This window comes from Taeniopygia guttata, chromosome 36 (assembly GCF_048771995.1).
Source record: "Taeniopygia guttata chromosome 36, bTaeGut7.mat, whole genome shotgun sequence".
NCBI lineage: Eukaryota > Metazoa > Chordata > Aves > Passeriformes > Estrildidae > Taeniopygia > Taeniopygia guttata.
Window position 1 is genome coordinate 729,599 of NC_133061.1, and position 25,414 is coordinate 755,012.

At 45.0% G+C, this 25,414-nt stretch overlaps 1 protein-coding gene across 1 annotated transcript; it reads right to left on the reverse strand.

Annotated features, from left to right (window-relative positions):
• Nucleotides 1-1,740: 1,740 nt before the first annotated feature.
• HAUS4 (HAUS augmin like complex subunit 4) lies at nt 1,741-24,878 on the reverse strand. Its single transcript, XM_072921305.1, has 9 exons — nt 24,727-24,878; nt 21,803-21,874; nt 21,531-21,664; nt 17,026-17,130; nt 12,916-13,002; nt 10,705-11,589; nt 7,382-7,506; nt 5,190-5,258; nt 1,741-2,065 (listed from the first exon to the last, which is right to left on the reverse strand). The coding sequence occupies exons 2-9, from the start codon at nt 21,840-21,842 to the stop codon at nt 1,882-1,884; spliced, it is 1,629 nt and encodes a 542-aa protein (XP_072777406.1). The 5' UTR covers nt 21,843-21,874; nt 24,727-24,878; the 3' UTR covers nt 1,741-1,881.
• Between the last annotated feature and the right edge of the window lie 536 nt (nt 24,879-25,414).

The window sequence follows — 25,414 nt, forward strand, 5'->3', positions numbered from 1 at the left end:
AATTCAGGCGGATTTTGGGCAGAATTTGGGATTTTTTGGGGAATTCTGTGAATTTCCTGTCAGATTTTGGGGCTAATTTGGGATTTTTGGGGCTTTTTTGGGAGATTTATTAAAATTCCAGGCAAATTTTGGGCAGAATTTGGGATTTTTTGGGAATTCTGTGAATTTCCTGTCAGATTTTGGGCAGAATTTGGGACTTTTTGGAAATTCTGTGAATTTCCTGTCAGATTTTGAGGCGAACTTGGGATTTTTTGGGATTTTTTTGGAATTCTGTTCAATTAAAGGCAGATTTTGGGGAGAATTTGGGATTTTTGGGGCTTTTTTTTGAGATTTCTTGAAATTCAGGCAGATTTTGGGCAGAATTTGGGACTTTTTGGAAATTCTGTAAATTTCCTGTCAGATTTTGGGGAGAATTTGGAATTTTTGGGGATTTTTTGTGAGATTCATTGAAATTCCCGGCGGATTTTGGGGAGAATTCGGAATTTTTTTGAAATTCCGTAAATTTCCTGTCAGATTTTGGGGAGAATTTGGGATTTTTTGGGATTTCTGTGAATTTCCTGACAGATTTTCGGGCGAATTTGGGATTTTTTTGGGAATTCTGTAAATTTCCTGTCAGATTTTGGGGCGAATTTGGGATTTTTGGGGGCTTTTTTGGGAGATTTATTGAAATTCAGGCGGATTTGGAGCAGAATTTGGGATTTTTTGGGAATTCTGTGAATTTCCTGTAAGATTTAGGGGCGAATTTGGGATTTTTTGGGGCTTTTTTGGAAGATTTATTGAAATTCCCGGAAGATTTTGTGGAGAATTTGGGATTTTTCGGGAATTCTGTGAATTTCCTGTCAGATTTTGAGGCGAATTTGGGTTTTTTTGGGATTTCTTGTGAGATTTATTGAAATTCCAGGAAGATTTTGGGGCAAATTTGGGATTTTTGTGAATTCTGTGCATTTCCTGTCAGATTTTGGGGAGAATTTGGGATTTTTTTGGGAATTCTGTAAATTTCCTGTCAGATTTTGGGGCGAATTTGGGATTTTTGGGGGCTTTTTTGGGAGATTTATTGAAATTCAGGCGGATTTGGAGCAGAATTTGGGATTTTTTGGGAATTCTGTGAATTTCCTGTAAGATTTAGGGGCGAATTTGGGATTTTTTGGGGCTTTTTTGGAAGATTTATTGAAATTCCCGGAAGATTTTGTGGAGAATTTGGGATTTTTGGGGGATTCTGTTCAATTCCAGGCAGATTTTCGGGCGAATTTGGGATTTTTGGGGATTTTTTTTGTGATTTATTGAAATTCCCAGCAAATTTTGGGGAGAATTTGGGATTTTTGGGGCTTTTTTGGGAGATTTATTGAAAGTCCCGAAAGATTTTGGGGCAAATTTTGGATTTTTTTGGGATTTCTGTTAATTTCCTGTCAGATTTTGGGGAGAATTTGGGGTTTTTTGGGAATTCTGTTCAATTAAAGGCAGATTCTGGAGGGAATTTTGGAATTTTTGGCATTTTTTTTGAGATTAATTGAAATTCCAGGCGGATTTTGGGGAGAATTTGGGATTTTTTGGGGAATTCTGTGAATTCCCAGCGGATTTTTGGGATTTTTAGGATTTTTTGGCCTTTTTTTTTGAGATTTATTGAAATTCCAGCCAAATTTTGGGGCGAATTTGGGATTTTTTGGAAATTCTGTGAATTTCCTGTCAGATTTTGGGGAGAATTTGGAATTTTTTGGGAGATTTATTGAAATTCCAGGCAGATTTTGGTCAGAATTTGTGATTTTTATGCCATTTATTCCCATCAGTGCCCAAGCCCCGCCCCCCACCTGTCAATCACCCCCCACACCCACATACGCCGTCAGTGGGCGGTGCCGGCGGTATGCAAATGAGCCGTCTGTGACGTCACGGGGTCGGTGGGCGGAGCTGCCGCAGGGCCCACCCCTTTTGTTCCGATTCCCGCCGGATCCGCCCAAATTCCAGCGCCAGATCCCGAAATTCGGGGCCACACCCCCTCAGCGCCTCAAGCTCCGCCCCCAAGATGGCCGCCTCGGCCTGGGCGGCGTCGCGGGCCCCACAGAGCCCCGCCCTGCAAGGAAAAGGGGCGGGGTTATGCTAATGAGCGCTGCCCTGAAAGGGAAAAGGGGCGGGGTTATGCTAATGAGCGCTGCAGAGCCCCACAGAGCCCCGCCCTGAAAGGAAAAGGGGCGGGGTTATGTTAATGAGTGGTGCGGGGAGGATAATGAGGGGCGGGGTTATGCTAATGAGCACCGCGGGCCCCACAGAGCCCCGCCCTGGAAGAAAAAAGGGGCGGGGTTATGCTAATTAGTGCCGCGGGCCCCACAGAGCCCCGCCCTGAAAGGGAAAAGGGGCGGGGTTATGCTAATGAGCGCAGCTGGCCCCACAGAGCCCCGCCCTGAAAGGGAAAAGGGGCGGGGTTATGGTAATGAGGACTGCGGGCCTTACAGAGCCCCGCCCTGAAATAAAAAAGGGGCGGGGTTATGCTAATGAGCAATACAGGTGGTGTAATGAGGGGCGGGGTTATGCTAATGAGCGCCGCGGGCCCCACAGAGCCCCGCCCTGAAAGGGAAAAGGGGCGGGGTTATGCTAATGAGCGGTGCAGGTGGGGTAAATAGGGGCGGGGTTATGCTAATGAGCACTGCGAGAAGGATAATGAGGGGTGGGGTTATGCTAATGAGCACCATGGGCCCCACAGAGCCCCGTCCTGAAAGGGAAAAGGGGCGGGGTTATGCTAATGAGCAGTGCAAGGAGGATAATGAGGGGCGGGGTTATGCTAATGAGCACCGCGGGCCCCACAGAGCCCCGCCCTGAAAGGGAAAAGGGGCGGGGTTATGCTAATGAGCGGTGCGGATGGTGTAATGAGGGGCGGGGTTATGCTAATGAGCGCCGCGGGCCCCACAGAGCCCCGCCCTGAAAGGGAAAATGGGCGGGGTTATGCTAATGAGCGCAGCTGGCCCCACAGAGCCCCGCCCTGCAAGGGAAAAGGGGCGGGGTTATGCTAATGAACAGCACAATTTCAGTAATGAGGGGCGGGGTTATGCTAATGAGCGCTGCGCGCCCCACAGAGCCCCGCCCTGAAAGGGAAAAGGGGCGGGGTTATGCTAATGAGCGCTGCGCGCCCCACAGAGCCCCGCCCTGAAAGGGAAAAGGGGCGGGGTTATGCTAATGAGCGCTGCGCGCCCCACAGAGCCCCGCCCTGAAAGGGAAAAGGGGCGGGGTTATGCTAATGAGCAGTGTGTGCCCCACAGAGCCCCACCCTGAAAGGGAAAAGGGGCGGGGTTATGCTAATGAGCACCGCGGGCCCCACAGAGCCCCACCCTGAAAGGGAAAAGGGGCGGGGTTATGCTAATGAGCAGCACGGGTTTGATAATGAGGGGCGGGGTTATGCTAATGAGCACCACTGGCCCCACAGAGCCCCGCCCTGAAAGGGAAAAGGGGCGGGGTTATGCTAATGAGCAGCACGGGTTTGATAATGAGGGGCGGGGTTATGCTAATGAGCACCACTGGCCCCACAGAGCCCCGCCCTGAAAGGGAAAAGGGGCGGGGTTATGATAATGAGTGGTGCAGTGCAGGGTAAGGAGGGGCGGGGCTATGCTAATGAGCAGCACCGATGGTATAAGGAGGGGCGGGGTTATGCTAATGAGCACTGCGGGGGTGGGGTAATGGTAACCTGGGGTGGGGGTGGGATGGGGCGGGGTTATGGAAATGAGAGCAGGGTTATGGTAATGAGGAGGGACGTTATGGTAATTTGGTGTGGGTATGTCATGGGAGTGGGGTTATGTTAATGGGAGTGAAGTTATGCAAATTTAGTGCGGGTATGTAATGAGAGTGGGGTTATGGTAATGAGGGTAGGGTTATGGTAATGAGGGTGGAGTTATGGTAATGACTGTGGGGTTATGGTAATGAGGGTGGGGTTATGATAATGAGGGTGGAGTTATGGTAATGAGGAGTGATTTTATGGTAATTTTGTGTGGGTGTGTAATGAGGGCAGGGTTATGGTAATGAGGGTGGGGTTATGGTAATGAGGAGTGACATTATCGTAATTTGGTGTGGGTATGTAATGAGGGCGGGGTTCTGCTAATGAGGGTGGAATTATGATAATGAGGAGTGAAATTATGTTAACTTGGTGTAGGTATTTAATGAGGGTCGAGTTATGGTAATTAGGGTGGAGTTATGGTAATGATGGTGGGGTTATGTTAAGGAGGAATGACGTTATGGTAATTTGGTGTGGGTATGTATTAGGGAGGGGTTATGGTAATGAGGATGAAATTATGGTAATGAGGAGTGCAATTATGTTCATTTGGTGTGGGTGTGTAATAAGGGCAGGGTTATGGTAATGAGGGTGGGGTTATGTTAATGAGGAGTGAAGTTATTTCAATTTGTTGTAGGCATGTAATGAGGGTGGGTTATGGTAATGAGGGTGGAATTATGGTAATGAGGAGTGGAGTTATGCTAATTTTGTGTAGGTCTGTAATGATGAAGGGGTTATGCTAACGAATCTGTAATTATGGTAATGAGGAGTGAAGTTATGCAAATTTAGTGTGGGTGTGTAATGAGGGTGGGTTTATGTTAATGAGGAGTGAAGTTATGCTAATTTGGTGTGGGTATGTAAAAGAGAGGGGTTATGCTAACGAGGGTGTAATTATGGTAATGAGAAGAGGAGTTATGCTAATTTGGTGTGGGTACATAATGAGTGCAGAGTTACAATAAAGAAGTCGGCGTTATGCTAATGAGGCTTGGGGTTACGGAAATGTGGGTGGGGTTATGCTAATGAGGCAGAGTCATGCTAATGAGTCAATGAGGTATGCTAATGAGATGATGCCATGGCGATGAGGGTGGGTTATGCTAATGAGGCATTGTCATAATGAGTCACCATTGTGTTAATGAAAGGCGGGGCTTAGGCTGTTTTATGCTAATGAGGGGCGGGGCTATTGAACGTTATGTTAATTAGAGGACGGGACATGCACCAGAGCAATTATGCTAATGAGCTTTTTATGCTAATGAGGAGTGGTAGCCTTGATATGCTAATGAGTGGGTTATGATAATGAGGAGGCGTGGCTACACTAACAATTGTGTTATGCTAATGAGGGGTGTGGCTATGCTAATGAGCCAATTCTATGCTAATTAGGGGTGCGGTTGTGACAATGTGGGTGGAGATTGTGTTATGCTAATGAGGGGGCGTGGTCTCGTACCTGATTCGCCGGTGGGCCTCGATGGTGGGGGCGGGGTAAGTGTCCAATAGGATGTGCAGCTCCTCCAGCCTGATGAATATTCATGAGGGTCAGGAGGGGGCGGGGCTGGGGTTTGGGGTCACTGGGAGGGACTGGGATGAACTGGGATGGACTGGGATGAACTGGGACTGAACTGGGATGGACTGGGATGGACTGGGAGGGGATTTGGGGTCACTGGGAGCAACTGGGACAAACTGGGAACAGGTTTGAGGTTACTGGGATGAACTGGGAGGGGATTTGGGGTTACTGGGATGGACTGGGAGGGACTGGGAAAAACTGGGAATGGGTTTGGGGTTACTGGGATGAACTGGGAGGGGATTTGGGGTCACTGGGATGAACTGGGATGAACTGGGATGAACTGGGATGGACTGGGAATGGGGTCTGCGGTTACTGGGATGAACTGGGATGGACTGGGAGGGGATTTGGGGTTACTGGGATGGACTGGGATGAACTGGGAATTGGTTTGGAGTCACTGGGAGCAACTGGGACAAACTGGGAATGGGTTTGAGGTTACTGGGCCGTACTGGGATGGACTGGGAATTGGTTTGGGGTTACTGGGATGAACTGGGAATGGGTTTAAGGGTTACTGGGATGAACTGGGATGAACTGGGATGAACTGGGATGGACTGGGATGGGGTCTGGGGTTACTGGGAGAGATTGGGATGGGGTCTGGGACAAACTGGGATGAACTGGGACAAACTGGGAATGGATTTGGGGTCACTGGGACGAACTGGGATGGACTGGGATGAACTGGGAATGGGTTTGGGGCCACTGGGATGGACTGGGATGAACTGGGAATGGGTTTGGGGCCACTGGGATGGACTGGGATGTACTGGGATGAACTGGGACTGAACTGGGATGGACTGGGAGGGACTGGGAATGGGTTTGGGGTTACTGGGATGGGCTGGGAGGGACTGGGAGGGAATTTGGGGTTACTGGGATGGACTGGGAATGGGGTCTGGGGATACTGGGATGAACTGGGAATGGGGTTTGGGGTTACTGGGCCATACTGGGATGGACTGGGAGGGGGTTTGGGGTCACTGGGAATGAGGTCTGGGGTTACTGGGATGAACTGGGATGGACTAGGGTGAACTGGGAATGGGTTTAGGGGTTACTGGGATGAACTGGGAGGAAACTGGGAAATGATTTGGGGTTACTGGGATGAACTGGGAATGGACTGGGAATGGGTTTGGGGTCACTGGGATGAACTGGGATGGACTGGGAGTGGGGTCTGGGGTTACTGGGCCATACTGGGATGAACTGGGAATGGGTTTAGGGGTTACTGGGATGAACTGGGAATGGGTTTAAGGGTTACTGGGATGGACTGGGAGGGGATTTGGGTTACTGGGATGAACTGGGAATGGGTTTGGGGTTACTGGGAGCAACTGGGACAAACTGGGAACAGGTTTGGGGTTACTGGGATGGACTGGGAGGGGATTTGGGGTCACTGGGACAAACTGGGATAGACTGGGAGGGGATTTGGGGTCACTGGGATGAACTGGGAATGGGGTCTGGGGCTACTGGGATGAACTGGGAATGGGTTTGGGGTTACTGGTTTGTACTGGGATGAACTGGGATGGACTGGGATGGACTGGGAGGGGATTTGGAGTTACTGGGATGAACTGGGAATGGAGTCTGGGGTTACTGGGTGGGACTGGGATGAACTGGGATAAACTGGGAGGGGTTTAGGATGAACTGACATGAACTGGGACGAACTGGGAGGGGATTTGGGGTTACTGGGATGAACTGGGAATGGGGTTTGGGGTTACTGGGAGCAACTGGGACAAACTGGGAATGGGTTTGAGGTTACTGGGCCATACTGGGATGGACTGGGAGGGGATTTGGGGTTACTGGGATGAACTGGGACTGAACTGGAATGAACTGGGATGAACTGGGATGGACTGGGATGGACTGGGATGGACTGGGATGAACTGGGATGAACTGGGATTGAACTGGTTTGAACTGGGATTGAACTGGGATGAACTGGGACAAACTGGGAGAAGATTTGGGGTTACTGGGATGAACTGGGAACGGGATTTGGGGTCACTGGGACAAACTGGGACAAACTGGTCAGAACCAGGATGGGCGCTGCCATCTCATCATTAATGCGCATACTAATGAGATGCAAATGAGGGCAGGGGGCGTGTCCTCACCTGCTCTTGAGCAGCACGGCCCCGCCCTTGGCCAGCAGGTACCGGCCCCGCCCCTCGTCCAGGTGGGTCTGCAGCGCCCCCAGCAGGCGGAGCTGGGACAGCAGGGACAGGCAGCGGCGCAGGGCCTGCACCAGTATAGACCAGTATAAACCAGTATAAACCAGTATAAACCAGTATGGACCAGTATGGACCAGTACAGACAAAAAAACCCGGTAAAAATCGGTAAAAATTCAGTAAAAATCAGTAAAAACCAGTATAAACCAGTATAAACCAGTATGGACCAGTATAAACCAGTATAAACCAGTATGGACCAGTATATATCAGTAAAAACCAGTAAAAACCAGTATGGACCAGTATGGACCAGTATGGACCAAAAAATCCTGGTAAAAAATGGAAAAAAATGGAAAAAATTGGTATAAACCAGTATGGACCAGTATAAACCAGTATAAACCAGTAACAACCAGTATAAACCAGTCTAAACCAGTATAAACCAGTATGGACCAGTATGGACCAGTATGGACCAGTACGGACAAAAAAAACCCGGAAAAAATCGGAAAAAAAATGAGTAAAAACCAGTATAAACCAGTATAAACCAGTATGGACAAAAAAAACCCGGTAAAAAACGGAAAAAAAATTAGTAAAAACCAGTATAAACCAGTATAAACCAGTATGGACCGGTATGGACCAGTACGGACCAAAAAAACCCGTTAAAAAACGGAAAAAAAATGAGTATAAACCAGTATAAACCAGTATAAACCAGTATAAACCAGTACGGACCAGTATGGACCAGTATAAACCAGTATGGAGCAAAAAAACACGGTAAAAAACGGAAAAAAAATGGTAAAAATCAGTAAAAACTAGTATAAACCAGTATAAACCAGTACAGACCAGTATAAACCAGTAAGGACCAGTATGGACCAGTAAGGACCAGTATGGACCAAAAAAACCCGGTACAAATCGGAAAAAAAATGAGTATAAACCAGTATAAACCAGTATAAACCAGTATAGACCAGTATAAACCAGTGAGAGGAGGTGGGACAGCAGGGACAGGCAGCAGAGCAGGGCCTGCACCAGTATGGACCAGTATAAACCAGTATGGACCAGTATGGAACGGTACGGACAAAAAAAACCCGGGAAAAATCGGAAAAAAATCAGTAAAAATCAGTAAAAACCAGTATAAACCAGTATATACCAGTATAAACCAGTAAAAACCAGTAAGGACCAGTATGGACCAGTATAAACCAGTAAGGACCAGTATGGACCAGTATAAACCAGTAAGGACCAGTATAAACCAGTATGGACCAGTATGGACCAGTATGGGCCGGTACAGAGCAAAAAAACCTGGTAAAAAATGGAAAAAAATACAGAAAAAAACAGTAAAAACCAGTATGGACCAGTATAAACCAGTATGGACCAGTATGGACCAGTATGGACCAGTATAAGCCAGTACGGACAAAAAAAACCCGGTAAAAAACGGAAAAAATATGAGTATAAACCAGTATAAACCAGTATAAACCAGTATGGACCAGTATGGAACAGTATAGAGCAAAAAAACCCGGTAAAAATCGAAGAAAAAATGAGTATAAACCAGTATAAACCAGTATAGACCAGTAAGGACCAGTATAAAACCAGTATAAACCAGTATGGACCAGTATGGACCAGTATGGACCAGTAAGGAGCAAAAAAACCCGGGAAAAATCGGAAAAAATCAGTATAAACCAGTATAAACCAGTATGGACCAGTATAAACCAGTAAGGACCAGTATAAACCAATATGGACCAGTATGGACCGGTATAGACCAGTATGGACCAGTATAAACCAGTATAAACCAGTATGGACAAAAAAAACCCGGTAAAAAACGGAAAAAAATGAGTATAAACCAGTATGGACCAGTATAAACCAATATAAACCAGTATAAACCAGTATAAACCAGTATGGACCAGTATAAACCAGTATAAACCAGTATGTACCAGTATAAACCAGTATGGACAAAAAAAACCCGGTAAAAAACGGAAAAAAAATGAGTATAAACCAGTATAAACCAGTATGGACCAGTATAAACCAGTAAGGACCGGTATAAACCAGTATGGACCAGTATAAACCAGTACGGACAAAAAAAACCCGGTAAAAAATGGAAAAAATTGGTAAAAACCAGTATAAACCAGTATAAACCAGTATAAACCAGTATGGACCAGTATGGACCAGTATGGACCAGTATGGACCAGTATAAACCAGTATAGACCAGTATGGACCAGTATGGACCAGTATGGACCAGTATGGACCAGTATGGATCGGTATAGAGCAAAAAAACCCGGTAAAAATCGGGAAAAAAATGAGTATAAACCAGTATAAACCAGTATAAACCAGTATGGACCAGTATGGACCAGTACAAACCAGTACAAACCAGTAACCCCAAACCCCCATTTTTAACCCTTTATTTCCCATATTTCCCCCACTTTTTGCCCGTTTTTTGCCCAATTTTCGCCGTTTTTGCCCCATTTTTTCACCCTTTCCCCCCTCCCAGTTCAAACCAGTACAAACCAGTACAAACCAGTACAAACCAGTACAAACCAGTATAAACCAGTAACCCCAAACCCCCATTTTTAACCCTTTCTCCCCCATTTTTTGCCCATTTTTTGCCCAATTTTCGCCGTTTTTTGCCCAATTTTCGCCGTTTTTGCCCCATTTTTTCACCCTTTCCCCCCTCCCAGTATATACCAGTACAAACCAGTATAAACCAGTACAAACCAGTAACACCAAACCCCCATTTTTAACCCTTTCTTCCCCATTTTTTCCTGGTTTTTTCCCGTTTTTCGCCCATTTTTTGCCCAATTTTCATCGTTTTTTGCCCAATTTTCGCCGTTTTTGCCCCATTTTTTCACCTTTTCCCCCCTCCCAGTATAAACCAGTACAAACCAGTATAAACCAGTATAAAACCAGTATAAACCAGTAACCCCAAACCCCCATTTTTAACCCTTTCTCCCCCATTTCTCGCCCATTTTTTGCCCGTTTTTCGCCTAATTTTCGCTGTTTTTTGCCCAATTTTCGCCGTTTTCGCCCCATTTTTTCACCCTTTCCCCCCTCCCAGTATAAACCAGTATAAACCAGTACAAACCAGTACAAACCAGTAACCCCAAACCCCCATTTTTAACCCTTTCTCCCCCATTTTTTGCCCGTTTTTCGCCCCTTTTTCGCCCATTTTTCACCCATTTTTTGCCCAATTTTTGCCGTTTTCGCCCCATTTTTTCACCCTTTCCCCCCTCCCAGTATAAACCAGTATAAACCAGTATAAACCAGTACAAACCAGTACAAACCAGTCCCACCTGGGGGTACTCCCAGCCGAGGCTCTCCAGGCGCTGCCGCAGCCGCCGCTGCCGAAGCCGCTCCGCCCCCAAAAGTTCCCCCAAATTTGGGCGAATTTGGGGCGTTTTGGGGAAAAATTTGGGGTTTTGGGGATTTTCGGGGGTTTGGGGCAGATTTTTGGGGGTTTTGGGGTCGGTTTTGGGGCAAAATTCGGGGTTTTTGGGGTGGTTTTGGGGGAGATTTTCGGGTTTTTTGGGGAGGTTTTCGGGGTGAATTTGGGGGATTTTGGGGTTTTTGGGGAGATTTTCGGGGATTTTCGGGAAGTTTTGGGGATTTTTGGGGAGATTTTCAGGGATTTTGGGGGTTTTGGGGAAGTTTTGGGGGAGATTTTCGGGGTTTTGGGGGTTTTTGGGGAGATTTTCGGGGTTTTTAGGGAAGATTTGGGGGAAATTTTTGGGGTCGATTTCGAAGTTTTGGGAGAAATTTTTGGGGTTTTTGGGGTCGATTTTGGGGGTTTTGGGAAAGTTTTGAGGGATTTTAGGGAGATTTTCGGGGTTTTTGGGGAGATTTTCGGGGTTTTTTGGGACGTTTTGGGAGATTTTGGGGAAGTTTTGGGGGTTTTGGGGGAGATTTTCGGGGTTTTGGGGCAATTCAGGAGGAATTTGGAGGGGAATTTTGAGGGAATTTTCGGGGTTTTTGGAGAAGATTTGGGGGATTTCTGTGGAATTTTCGGGGTTTTTTGGGGCGTTTTGGGGGATTTGGGTATTTTTGGGGGGAATTTGGGGGATTTTGGGGGGATTTGGGGGATTTTTGGGGGGTCCCAGGAGGAAATCCCAAATCTGTTCCCGTTTTTCCCTCAGGCGCCGCTGCAGCTCCGGGAGCAGCCGGGGCAGGATCGGGGAGACCTGGAAAATGGGGGGAAAAACGGGGATTTTGGGAAAATTTTGGGGATTTTGGGAAAAATTTGGAGGATTTGGGGAAAATTTGGGGTGAATTTGGGGGAAATTTGGGGGATTTTGGGGGAAATTTGGGGGATTTTGGGGAATTTGGTGGAATTTTGGGAAAATTTGGGGGAATTTTGGGATGATTTCAGGGATTTTTGGGGAAATTTGGGGAAAATCTGAGGGATTTGGGGGAAAATTTGGAGGATTTGGGAAAGATTTTGAGGAAATTTGGGGTGAATTTGAGAGATTTTGGGGAAATTTGGGATTATTTGAGGGATTTTGGGGGGAAATTTGGGGGATTTTGTGGAAATTTGGGATGATTTGAGGCATTTGGGGGAAATTTGTGGGGATTTTGGGGAAAATTTGGGGGATTAGGGAAAGATTTTGGAGAAAATTTGGGTGGATTTTGGGGAAATTTGGGGTGAATTTGGGAGATATTGGAAAAATTTGGGATTATTTGAGGGATTTTGGGGGCGATTCGGGGGATTTGGGGAAAATATGAGGGATTTGGGGGATTTTGGGGGAAATTTGGGGGATTTGCAGAAATTTGGGGGATTTTGGGGGAAATTTGGGGTGAATTTGGGAGATTTCGGGGAAATCTGAGCGGATTTTGGGGAAATTTGGTGGAATTTGGGAAAATTGGGGGAAATTTGAGGAAATTCTGGGAAAATTTGGGGATTTTGGAGAAATTTGGGGGATTTTGGGAAAATTTTGGGGGATTTTGGGATGATTTGAGGGATTTTGGGAAAATTTGGGGGATTTTGGGGGTATTAGGTGGAATTTTGGGATGATTGGAGGGATTTTGGGAAAATTTGGGGGGATTTTGAGGGATTTTGGGGAAATTTGGGGATTTTGGGGGAAATTTGGGGTGAATTTGGGAGATTTTGGGGAAATTTGGGGTGAATTTGGGAGATTTTGGGGAAATTTGGGCCGATTTTCGGAAAATTGGGGGGATTTGGGGGATTTTAGGGCAAATTTTTGGGATTTTTGGATGAACTTTGGGGTGAATTTTTGGGATTTTGGGGTGAATGTTTGGGGTTTTTGGATTAATTTTGGGGTGATTTTGGGGTGAATTTTGGGGTGATTTTGGATGAATTTTGGGGTGAATTTGGGGTGAATGTTTTAGGATTTTTCGGATGAATTTTGGGGTGAATGTTTGGGATTTTGGGGTGAATATTTGGGATTTTTGGATGAATTCTGGGCAGAATTTCGGTGTGCCTTTTCAGGATTTTGGGGTGTATTTTGGGGTGTATTTTGGGGTGAATTTGGGGGATTTTGGGGTCCCACCTGCTCCGGGGGCAGCAGTCGGGCAATTTCGGGGGGTCCCCGGCGCAGCTGAGCCACGGTCAGCTCCTGCTCCAGGGCCCGCAGAACCTGCCAAAATTCGGGGAAAATTCGGCAAATTTGGGCAAATTTGAGCAAATTTGGGATTTTGGGGATTTAGGGGAAAATTTGGGGATTTTTCAGGGGGAATTTGGGGGTTTTTGAGGGAATTTTGGGGGATTTTTGAGTGGAATTTGGGGATTTTTGGAGAGAATTTTAGGGGGGTTTTGGGGGAAATTTGGGGATTTTGGGGGGAAATTTGGGAATTTTGGGGATTTTTGAGGGATTTTTGGGGAATTTAGGGGGAATTTTGGGGTATTTTTGAAGGGTTTTTAGGGGATTTTTAAGGGAATTTTGGAGGACATGGGGGGGAATTTGGGGATTTTTGGGGGGAATTTGGGGATTTTGGGAGGAATTGGGCAATTTTAGGGAAATTTTGGGGATTTTCAGGGGGAATTTGGGGATTTTTGAGGGAGATTTGGGGGATTTTTCAGTGGAATTTGGGGATTTTTTGAGAGAATTTTGGGGGGGGGTTTGGGGGAAATTTGGGGATTTTGGGGATTTTTGAGGGAATTCTGGGGGATTTTGAGGGGAAATTTGGGGATTTTGGGGATTTTTGAGGGGATTTTGGGGGAAATTTGAGGGAATTTTGGGGTATTTTTGAAGGGCTTTTAGGGGATTTTTAAGGGAATTTTGGAGGACTTGGGGAGGGAATTTGGGGATTTTCGGGGTAAAACTGGGGATTTTGGGGGGAAATTTGGAAATTTTGGGGATTTTTGAGGGATTTTTGGGGAATTTGGGGGGAATTTTGGGGTATTTTTGAAGGGTTTTTAGGGGATTTTTAAGGGAATTTTGGAGGACTTGGCGGAATTTGGGGATTTTTGGGGGGGTTTGGGGGAAATTTGGGGATTTTGGGGGGAAATTTGGGGATTTTGGGGGGAATTTGGGGATTTTAGGGAAAATTTGGGGATTTTTGAGGGAATTTTGGGGGATTTTGAGGGGATTTTAGAAAGGGGAATTTGGGTGGATTTTGGGGGAAATTTAGGGATATTTTGGGGGAAATTTGGGGATTTTGGAGGATTTTTGGGGAAATTTGGGGGATTTTTGAGGGAGATTTGGGGGATTTTTGAGGGGAATTTGGGTGGATTTTGGGGGGAATTTGGGGTATTTTGGGGGGAAATTTGGGGATTTTGGGGGATTTTTGGGGACATTTTTGGGGAAATTTGGGGATTTTGGGGTGAATTTGAGGGAATTTTTGAAGGGTTTTTAGGGGATTTTTAAGGGAATTTTGGAGGACTTGGGGGCGGAATTTGGGGATTTTTGAGGGGAAATTTGGGGATTTTGGGGGAAATTTGGGGATTTTGGGAATTTTGGGGAAATTTGGGGGATTTTTGAGGGAGTTTTGGGGAATTTTTGAGGGGATTTTTGAGGGGAATTTTGAGGGGAATTTGGGTGGATTTTGGGGGGAATTTGGGGATATTTTGGGGGAATTTTGGGGATATTTAGGGGATGTTTTTAGTTGGATTTTTGGGATAATTTAGGGGGATTTCAGAGGTATTTTGGGGGTATTTTGGGGGTATTTTGGGGGGATTTTTGGGGGAATTTTGGGGGTGTTTGGGGGTTATTTGAGGATATTTTTGGGTTATTTAGGGGAAATTTAGGGGATATTTAGGGGGGATTTCACGGGTTTTTTTGGGATATTTTGGGGTTATTTAGGGGATATTTTGGGGGTATTTCAGGGCTATTTTTGGGGGTGTTTGGGGGGAATTTTGGGGGGATTTCAGGGGTTTTTTGGGGGGCATTTTGGGGCTATTTTGGGGGTGTTCAGGGGATGTTTTTTGCCGAATTTTGGGGCTATTTTGGGGGTGTTTTGGGGATATTTTGGGGTATTTTAGGGGATATTTTGAGGGGATTTCAGGGGTATTTTGGGGGGATTTCAGGGGAGATTTTGGGGGGATTTAAGGGATATTTTTGGGGTATTTTGGGGTTATTTAGAGGATATTTAGGGGATATTTTGGGGGGATTTCAGGGGTTTTTTTGGGATATTTTGGGGTTATTTAAGGGATATTTTGGGGGTATTTAAAGGGTCTTAAGGGGGTGTTTAGGGGATATTTTGGGGGGATTTCAGGGGTTTTTTGGGGGCATTTTGGGGCTATTTTGGGGTGTTCAGGGGATGTTTTGTGGGGAATTTTGAGGATATTTCGGGGGTGTTTCGGGTATATTTTGGGGTTATTTAGGGGATATTTAGGGGGGATTTCAGGGGTATTTTTGGGGATATTTTGGGGTTATTTAGGGGATATTTAGGGGATATTTTGGGGGGATTTCAGGGGTATTTTTGGGGGTGTTTGGGGGATATTTTGGGGAGATTTCAGTGGTATTTTGGGGGGTATTTTGGGGCTGTTTGGGGGTTATTTAGGGGATATTTTAGGGATGTTAAGGGGGTGCTTAGGGGATATTTTGGGGGGATTTCAGGGCTATTTTTGGGGGTGTTTGGGGGTTATTTAGGGGAAATTTTAGGGATGTTAAGGGGATGTTCAGGGGATATTTTGGGGGGATTTCTCTGGTATTTTTGGGGTATTTTGGGTTTTTTTAGGGGATATTTTGGGGATATATAAAGGGTGTTAAGGGGATGTTTAGGGGATATTTAAGGGAAATTTTGGGGGGATCTCAGGAGTGGTTTTGGGGTGTTTTGGGGCTATTTTGGGGGTGTTCAGGGCATGTTTTGTGTGGGATTTTGAGGATATTTCGGGGGTATTTTGGGGTTATTTAGGGGGAGTTTAGGGGATATTTTGGGGGGATTTCAGGGGTATTTAGGGGAAATTTTGGGGGAATTTCAGGGGGATTTTGGGGGGATTTCGGGGGTATTTTGGGGATTTTTTGGTAGATTTCTGTGGTATTTTTGGGGGTACTTTGGGGGTTATTTAGGGGATATTTTAGGGATGTTAAGGGGGTGTTTAGGGGAAATTTTGGGGGGATTTCAGGGGTGGTTTTCGGGTATTTTTGGGGTGTTTTGGGGGATATTTTGGGGGGATTTCAGGGGTATTTTGGGGAGATTTCAGAGTATTTAGGGGGAATTTCAGGGATTTTTTTGGGGGTTTTTGGGGGGATTTTGGGGGTATTTTTGGGGGGATTTTGAGGATATTTTGGGGGGATTTTGGGGATATTTTTGGGGGGATTTTGGGGATATTTTGGGGGAATTTTGGGGCTATTTAGGGGATGTTTTCAGTTGGATTTTTGGGATATTTTGGGGGGGATTTCAGGGGTAATTTTGGGGGGATTTCGGGGGTGTTTTTGGGATATTTTGGGGTTATTTAGGGGATATTTAGGGGATATTTTGGGGGGATTTCAGGGGTGGTTTTGGGATATTTTGGGGTTATTTAGGGGATATTTTGGGGGTATTTCTGTGATATTTTTTGGGGTGTTTGGGGGATATTTTGAGGGGATTTCTGTGGTATTTTTGGGGGTATTTTGGGGCTATTTTGGGGGTGTTCAGGGGATGTTTTGTGTGGGATTTTGAGGATATTTTGGGGCTGTTTTGGGGATATTTTGGGGAGATTTCAGTGGTATTTTTGGGGGTATTTTGGGGGTGTTTGGGGGTTATTTAGGGGATATTTAGGGGATATTTTGGGGGGATTTCAGGGTTTTTTTGGGATATTTTTGGGTTATTTAGGGGATATTTAGGGGATATTTAGGGGATATTTAGGGGATATTTAGGGGATATTTTAGGGATGTTAAGGGGATATTTAGGGGAAATTTTGGGGGGGTTTCAGGGTTTTTTTGGGATATTTTTGGGTTATTTAGGGGATATTTAGGGGATATTTAGGGGATATTTTAGGGATGTTAAGGGGATATTTAGGGGAAATTTTGGGGGGGTTTCAGGGGTGTTTTTGGGGTGTTTTGGGGATATTTTGGGGGCATTTCAGAGGTATTTTGGGGGGAATTCAGGGGTGTTTTTTGGGGTGTTTGGGGGATATTTAGGGGATATTTTAGGGATGATAAGGGGGTGTTTAAGGGAAATTTTGGGGGGATCTCAGGGGTGTTTTTGGGGTGTTTTGGGGGTGTTTTGGCACTCACAGGGGGCTCCAGCTCCCGGGGGTCCCGGATCAGCTCCTCCAGGAGGCGCCAGAGCAGCTCCAGACGCAGCCACAGCCCCCGAGCCCGGCTCAGCGACGCCTCGGCCTGGAACCCCAAAAATCACCCCAAAAATGGCATCAGGGACCCCAAAAACCCCAAAAAACACCCCAAAAATGGCATCAGGGACCCCGAAAATGGCATCAGGGACCCCAAAAATGGCATCAGGGACCCCAAAAATGGCATCAGGGACCCAAAAAACATCAAAAACACCCCAAAAATCGCATCAGGGACCCCAAAAACACCAAAAAACACCCCAAAAATCGCATCAGGGACCCCAAAAATGGCATCAGGGACCCCAAAAACCCCAAAAAAACCCTAAAAACCAAAAAAACACCCCAAAAATAACAACAGGGACCCCCAAAACCCCAAAAAATCACATCAGGGACCCCAAAAACCCCAAAAAACACCCCAAAAATCGCATCAGGGACCCCGAAAACCCCAAAAATGGCATCAGGGACCCCGAAAACCCCCAAAAATGGCATCAGGGACCCCAAAAACACCAAAAACCCCCAAAAATGGCATCAGGGACCCCAAAAACCCAAAAAAACACCCTAAAAACCCAAAAATCGCATCAGGGACCTCAAAAATGGCATCAGGGACCCCAAAAATGGCATCAGGGACCCCGAAAACCACTAAAAACAGCCCAAAAATCGCATCAGGGACCCCAAAATCCCTAAAAAACACCCTAAAAACCCAAAAAACACCCCAAAAATGGCATCAGGGACCCCAAAAATGGCATCAGGGACCCCAAAAACCCCCAAAAATACCCCGAAAATGGCATCAGGGACCCCGAAAATGGCATCAGGGACCCCAAAAATGGCATCAGGGACCCTGAAAACCCCAAAAAACACCCCAAAAATCGCATCAGGGACCCCGAAAACACCAAAAAACACCCCAAAAATCGCATCAGAGACCCCAAAAATCACATCAGGGACCCCAAAAACCACAAAAAACAGCCCAAAAATGGCATCAGGGACCCCGAAAACCCCCAAAAATGGCATCAGGGACCCCGAAAACCCCAAAAACACCCCAAAAATGGCATCAGGGACCCCGAAAACCCCAAAAAACACCCCAAAAATGGCATCAGGGACCCCAAAAATGGCATCAGGGACCCCGAAAACCCAAAAAAACACCCCAAAAATGGCATCAGGGACCCCAAAAACCTCAAAAAAACCCAAAAATGGCATCAGGGACCCCAAAAATGGCATCAGGGACCCCAAAAACCCCAAAAAACACCCCAAAAATGGCATCAGGGACCCCGAAAATGCAAAAAAACACCCCGAAAATGGCATCAGGGACCCCGAAAACACCCCGAAAATGGCATCAGAGACCCAAAAAACCCCAAAAATCACCCCAAAAATGGCATCAGGGACCCCGAAAATGGCATCAGGGACCCCAAAAACCCCAAAAATGGCATCAGGGACCCCAAAAATGGCATCAGGGACCCCGAAAATGGCATCAGGGACCCCAAAAAACACCCCAAAAATCACATCAGGGACCCCAAAAACCCCAAAAAACACCCCAAAAATCACATCAGGGACCCAAAAACCTCAAAAATCGCATCAGGGACCCCCAAAACCCCAAAAATCACATCAGGGACCCCAAAAACAAAAAAAAAACACCCCAAAAATCACATCAGGGACCCCAAAAACCAAAAAAAACACCCCAAAAATCACATCAGGGACCCCAAAAATCACATCAGGGACTCCAAAAACCCCAAGAAACACCCCAAAAATCGCATCAGGGACCCAAAAACAGCAAAAATCACATCAGGGACCCCAAAAACCCCAAAAAACACCCCAGAAATGGCATCAGGGACCCCGAAAATGGCATCAGGGACCCCGAAAACCCCAAAAAAACATCAAGGACCCCAAAAACCCCAAAAACACCCCAAAAATCGCATCAGGGAGCCCAAAAACCCCAAAAATCACATCAGGGACCCCAAAAATCGCATCAGGAACCCCAAAAACCCCAAAAATCGCATCAGGGACCCCAAAACCCCCAAAAATCGCATCAGGAACCCCAAAAACCCCAAAAATCGCATCAGGGACCCCAAAAACACCCCAAAAATCGCATCAGGGACCCCGAAAATCACATCAGGGAACCCAAAAATCACATCAGGGACCCCAAAAACCCCAAAAATTTGAAATATTTAGGGAAATTTGGGGCCAAAATTTAGGAAATTGGAAACATTTAAGAGAATTTTTGGAGATTTTGGGGTTAAAAATCAGGAAATTAAGAACATTTAAGAGAATTTGGGGCTAAAATTCAGGAAATTGGGAAAATTTAAGAGATTTTGGGGGGATTTTGAGGTTAAAATTCAGGAAATTGAGAATATTTAAGAGAATTTGGGGCTAAAAATCAGGAAATTTGGACTATTTAGGGGAATTTGGGGGTAAAAATCAGGAAACTTGGAATATTTAGGGAGATTTGGGGCTAAAATTCGGGAAATTTGGGCTAAAAATCGGGAAATTTGGGCTAAAAATCAGGAAATTTGGAAATTTAGGGACATTTGAGGCTAAAATTCAGGAAAATTGGACTATTTAAGAGAATTTTGGGAGATTTTGGGGTTAAAATTCAGAAAATTGGGAATATTTAAGAGAATTTGGGTCTAAAATTCAGGAAATTTGGACTATTTAGGGAAATTTGGGGCTAAAATTCAGGAAAATTGGAAAATTTGGGGCTAAAATTCAGAAAATTGGGAATATTTAAGAGAATTTGGGAGTAAAATTCAGGAATTTGGGAACATTTAGGGGAATTTGGGGCTAAAATTCAGGAAATTTGGAATATTTAGCGAAATTTGGGGCTAAAATTTTGGAAAATTGGAAAATTTGGGGCTAAAATTCAGGAAATTTGGAATATTTAGGGAAATTTGAGGCTAAAATTCAGGAAATTGGGAATATTTAAGACAATTTGGGGCCAAAATTCAGGAAACTGTGAGAATTTAGGGGAATTTGGGGAGAATTTGGGGCTAAAATTCAGGAAATTTGGAATATTTAGGGAAATTTGGGGCTAAAAATCAGGAAATTGGGAATATTTAGGGAAATTTGGGGCTAAAATTCGGAAAATTGGAAGATTTGGAGCTAAAATTCAGGAAATTGGGAATATTTAAGAGAATTTGGGGTTAAAATTCAGGAAATTGGGAATATTTAAGAGAATTTTGGGAGAATTTGGGGCTAAAATTTAGGAAATTGGGAATTTTTAGGGGAATTCGGGGCCAAAATTCAGGAAATTTGGAAAATTTGGGGCTAAAATTCAGGAAATTGGGAATAATTAAGAGAATTTGGGGCCAAAATTCAGGAAAGTGGGAAAATTTGGGGCTAAAATTCAGGAAATTTGGAAAATTTAGGGAAATTTGGGGCTAAAATTCAGGAAATTGGGAATTTTTATGAGAATTTGGGGCTAAAAATCAGGAAATTTGGAATATTTAGGGGAATTTGGGGCTAAAATTCAGGAAAATTGGAAAATTTGGGGCTAAAATTCAGGAAATTTGGAATATTTAGGGAAATTCTGGGGTAAAATTCAGGAAAATTGGAAAATATGGGGCTAAAATTCAGGAAATTTGGAATATTTAGGGAAATTTGGGGCTAAAATTCAGGAAAATTGGAAAATTTGGGGCTAAAATTCAGGAAATTTGGAATATTTAAGAGAATTTGGGACTAAAATTCAGGAAATTTGGAATATTTAGGGTCATTTGGGTTTAAAATTTAGTAAATTTGGAACACTTAGGGGAATTCTGGGAGATTTTGGTGTTAAAATTCAGGGAATTGGGAATATTTAAGAGAATTTGGGGCCAAAATTCAGGAAACTGGAAGAATTTGGGGCTAAAATTCAGGAAATTGGGACTATTTAAGAGAATTTGGGGGTAAAATTCAGGAAACTGGAAGAATTTGGGGCTAAAATTCAGAAAATTGGGAATATTTAGGGAAATTTGGGCTAAAAATCAAGAAAATTGTAAGATTTGGAGCTAAAATTCAGGAAATTGGGAAATTTTAAGAGAATTTGGGGCTAAAATTCAGGAAATTGGGAATATTTAAGAGATTTTTGGGAGAATTTGGGGCTAAAATTTAGGAAATTTGGAATATTAAGGGAAATTTTGGCTAAAAATCAGGAAATTTGGAATATTTAAGAGAATTTGGGGTCAAAATTCAGGAAACGGTGAGAATTTAGGGGAATTTTAGGAGAATTTGGGGCTAAAATTTAGGAAATTTGGAATATTTAAGATAATTTGGGGTTAAAATCAGGAAATTTGGAATATTTAGGGGAAATTGAAGCCAAAATTGAGGAAAATTTGGGACATTTAAAGTAAATTTGGGGTAAAAAAATGAAATTTAATGCCAAAATCCAGGAAAAACTGTGGAAAACCCACTAAAATAAATGGAATTTTTGCTCCTTTCCTCCCCAGCCCCAAATTTTGTGTTTTTTCCCCCAAATTTTGGGGTCACCTGGCGCAGCTGCAGCCGCAGGGGGGGGCTGAGCCCCTCCCCCCCCAGGAGTCCCCCCAAATTTCGGAGCAGTCGGGCCAGACCCGGGTGGTCCCTCAGTTCTTGGGGGGCGGCGGAATTTGGGGGGTCCTCGCCTGTTTGGGGTGAAAAAAGCAAAAAAAGGTTAAAATTTGGATTTTTTGGGGATTTTTTGGGGTTTTTTGGGGTTTTTTTGGGGTTTTTTTGGGGTTTTTTTGGGGGTTTTTTGGGTTTTTTTTGGGGTTTTTTCTCACCTGGAGGCAGCAGAAGGTCCCGGAGTCCCCCCAAGGCCATTGGGATTTTGGGGGGGAAACCCCCAAAAAAGGCTAAAAATGGAATTAGAGAGCAAAAAAATTAATTAGGAATATATAAGATTTAATTAGAGAGCCTAATATTTAATTAGGGATGCCTAAAGGTTAATTAGGGACGCCTAAAGTTTAATTAGGGACACCCAAAGTTTAATTAGGGAGGACAAAGTTTTATCAGGGAACCCCAAAATTCACTCAAAATGTAATTAGAGAACCAAAAAAATTAATTAGGAGTATACAAGATTTAATTAGAGGGCCAAATATTTAATTAAGGACATCTAAAATTTAATTAGGGACACCCAAAGTTTAATTAGGGACACCCAAAGTTTAATTAAGGACACCCAAAGGTTAATTAGGGAGCCCAAAAGTTAATCAAGGAACCTCAAAATTCACCCAAAATGTAATTAGGGAACCCAAAACTTAATTAGGGACAACCAAAATTTAATTAGGGATCCCCAAAATTTAATTAGGAAACCAAAATTTAATTAGGGAACCCCAAAATTCCCTCAGGGACACCCAAAATAAAATCAGGGAACCCCAAAATTTAATTAGGGAACCCCAAAATTCAATGTGGGAACCCCAAAATTCACTCAGGGATCCCCAAAATTCAATCAGGGAACCCCAAAATTTAATTAAGGACACCCAAAATTTAATTAGGGACACCCAAAATTCAATCAGGGACCCCAAAATTCACTCAGGGAACCCCAAAATTCAATTAGGGAACCCCAAAATTCACTCAGGGAACCCCAAAATAAAATCAGGGAGCCCCAATATTTAATCAGGGAACCCCAAAATTTAATTAGGGACACCCAAGATTTAATTAGGGACACCCAAAATTCACTCAGGACTCCCCAAAATAAAATCAGAGAACCCCAAAATTTAATTAGGAACACCTAAAATTTAATTAGGGACAACCAAAATTCAATCAGGGACCCCCAAAATTCAATCAAGGACCCCAAAAATTTAATTAGGGAACCCCAAAATTTAATCAGGGACCCCCAAAATTTAATTAGGGACACTCAAAGCTTAATTAGGGACACCCAAGATTTAATTAGGGAGCCCAAGATTTAATTAGGGACCCCCAAAATTCAATCAAGGAACCCCAAAATTCACTCAGGGAACCCCAAAATTTAATTAGGGACACTCAAAATTTAATTAGGGACACCCAAAGTTTTATCAGGGAACCCCAAAATTCACCCAAAATGTAATTAGGGACACCCAATATTTAATTAGGAAACCCCAAAATTTAATCAGGGACACCCAAAGTTTAATTAGGGACACCCAAAGTTTAATTAGGGACATCCAAAGTTTAATTAGGGACACCCAAAATTTAATTAGGAACACCTAAAATTTAATTAGGGACACCCAAAGTTTTATCAGGGAATCCCAAAATTCACCCAAAATTTAATTAGGGAACCCAAGATTTAATTAGGGACACCCAAACTTTAATTAGGGACACCCAAAATTTAATTAGGAACACCCAATGTTTAATTAGGGACGCCAAAATTTAATTAGGGCCACCCAAAATTTAATTAGGGAGGCCAAAGTTTAATTATAAATTCCTAAAATTCAATCAGGGAACCCAAAATTTAATTAGGAAACCCAAAATTTAATTAGGGACACCCAAGATTTAATTAGGGACTCACAAAATTTAATTAGGGACCCCCAAACTTTAATTAGGAACACCTAAAATTTAGTTAGGGACACCCAAAATTTAATTAGGGAACCCCAAAATTTAATTAAGGACACCCAAAATTCAATCAGGGAACCCCAAAATTTAATTAGGGAACCCCAATATTTAATCAGGGAACCCCAAAATTCAATCAGGGAACCCCAAAATTTAATTAGGGAACCCCAAAATTCACTCAGGGAACCCCAAAATTTAATTAAGGACAACCAAAATTCAATCAGGGACACCTAAAATTTAATTAGGAAACCCCAAAATTTAATTAGGGACCCCCAAAATTCACTCAGGGAACCCCAAAATTCAATCAGGGACCCCCAAAATTTAATTAAGGACACCCAAAATTTAATTAGGGACACCCAAAATTTAATTAGGGACGCCAAAATCCCCTCAGGACCCCCCAAATCCCATCAGGGGTACCCCAAAACCCCTTAAGGACCCCCCAAATCCCCTCAGGGTCCCCCCAAAACCCCTCAGGGATCCCCCAAATCCCCTCAGGGATCCCCAAATTCCCTCAGGGATCCCCCAAATCCCCTCAGAACCCCAAAACCCCTCAGGGATCCCCCAAAACCCCTCAGGGATCCCCCAAATCCCCTCAGGACCCCCCAAACCCCTCAGGGATCCCCCAAATCCCTTCAGGGAACCCCCAAATCCCCTCAGGGATCCCCAAATCCCCTCAGAACCCTAAAAACCCCTCAGAGAAACCCCAAATCCCCTCAGGACCCCCCAAATCCCCCTCAGGACTCCCCAAATCCCCCTCAGGGATCCCCCAAATCCCCTCAGGGATCCCCCAAATCCCCTCAGGACCCCCCAAAACCCCTCAGGGAACCCCAAACCCCCTCAGGGATCCCCAAAACCCCTCAGGGAACCCCAAATCCCCTCAGGACTCCCCAAAACCCCTCAGAGAAACCCCAAAACCCCCTCAGAACCCTAAAAACCCCTCAGGGTACCCCCAAATCCCCTCAGGGATCCCCCAAATCCCCTCAGGGACCCCCAATTTCCCTCAGGACACCCCAAATCCCCTCAGGGACCGCAGTTCCCCCCCCTCACCTCCCGTCTCTCCCTCAGAACAGCCCCGAAACCGCAAAGATTGAACCAAAACCACCCAAAAATCCTCCCGGGAACTCTCGGGAGCTTTTCCCGGTTCTTTCCCAACTTTCCCGATCCCATTTTTCCCCAATTTTACCCCAAAATTTCGCCCCCGCCGCCGCTTTTCCCCTCACGGGCTTCCCGCCGAGCCGCGCCTGGATACGCCCCCTCAGCCGCGCCAGCCAATCAGAGAGAGGGGCGGGAAATAACGAGCCAATAGGAGCGCGGGGCGGGAAAGCAGCGAGCCAATGGGAGCGCGGGGCGGGAAAAAGCGGGTAAAGGGAGTTGATGGATGAGTGACAGCAGAAATAACCAATAGGCGCGCGGAAATGAGAAACGTTGACCAATGGGAAGCGAGAGGCGGGACAAAGCCGGCCCAGTGTATCCCAGTTCGTCCCAGTTCATCCCAGTATGGCCCAGTGCCCTCCCAGTACAAACCAGTACAGAGAAGGGAGGACTGGGATGAACTGGGAGGGGACTGGGATGGACTGGGATGAACTGGGATGAACTGGGCTGAACTGGGAGGGGGCGGAGCCTTTAAGGTGGGGCCCACCAGGCGCGGCCTTAAAGCGGTAACGGCGCCTCAAAAGAGCAATGGCGTCTTAAAAGGGCAATGGCGCCTTAAAAGGGCAACGGCGTCTTAAAGGGGTAATGGCGTCTTAAAAGGGCAATAGCGCCTTAAAAGGGCAATGGCGCCTTAAAAGGGCAATGGCGCCTTAAAAGGGAAATGGCGTCTTAAAAGGGTAATGGCGTCTTTAAATGGCCACGCCCCCTTAAATAGGCCA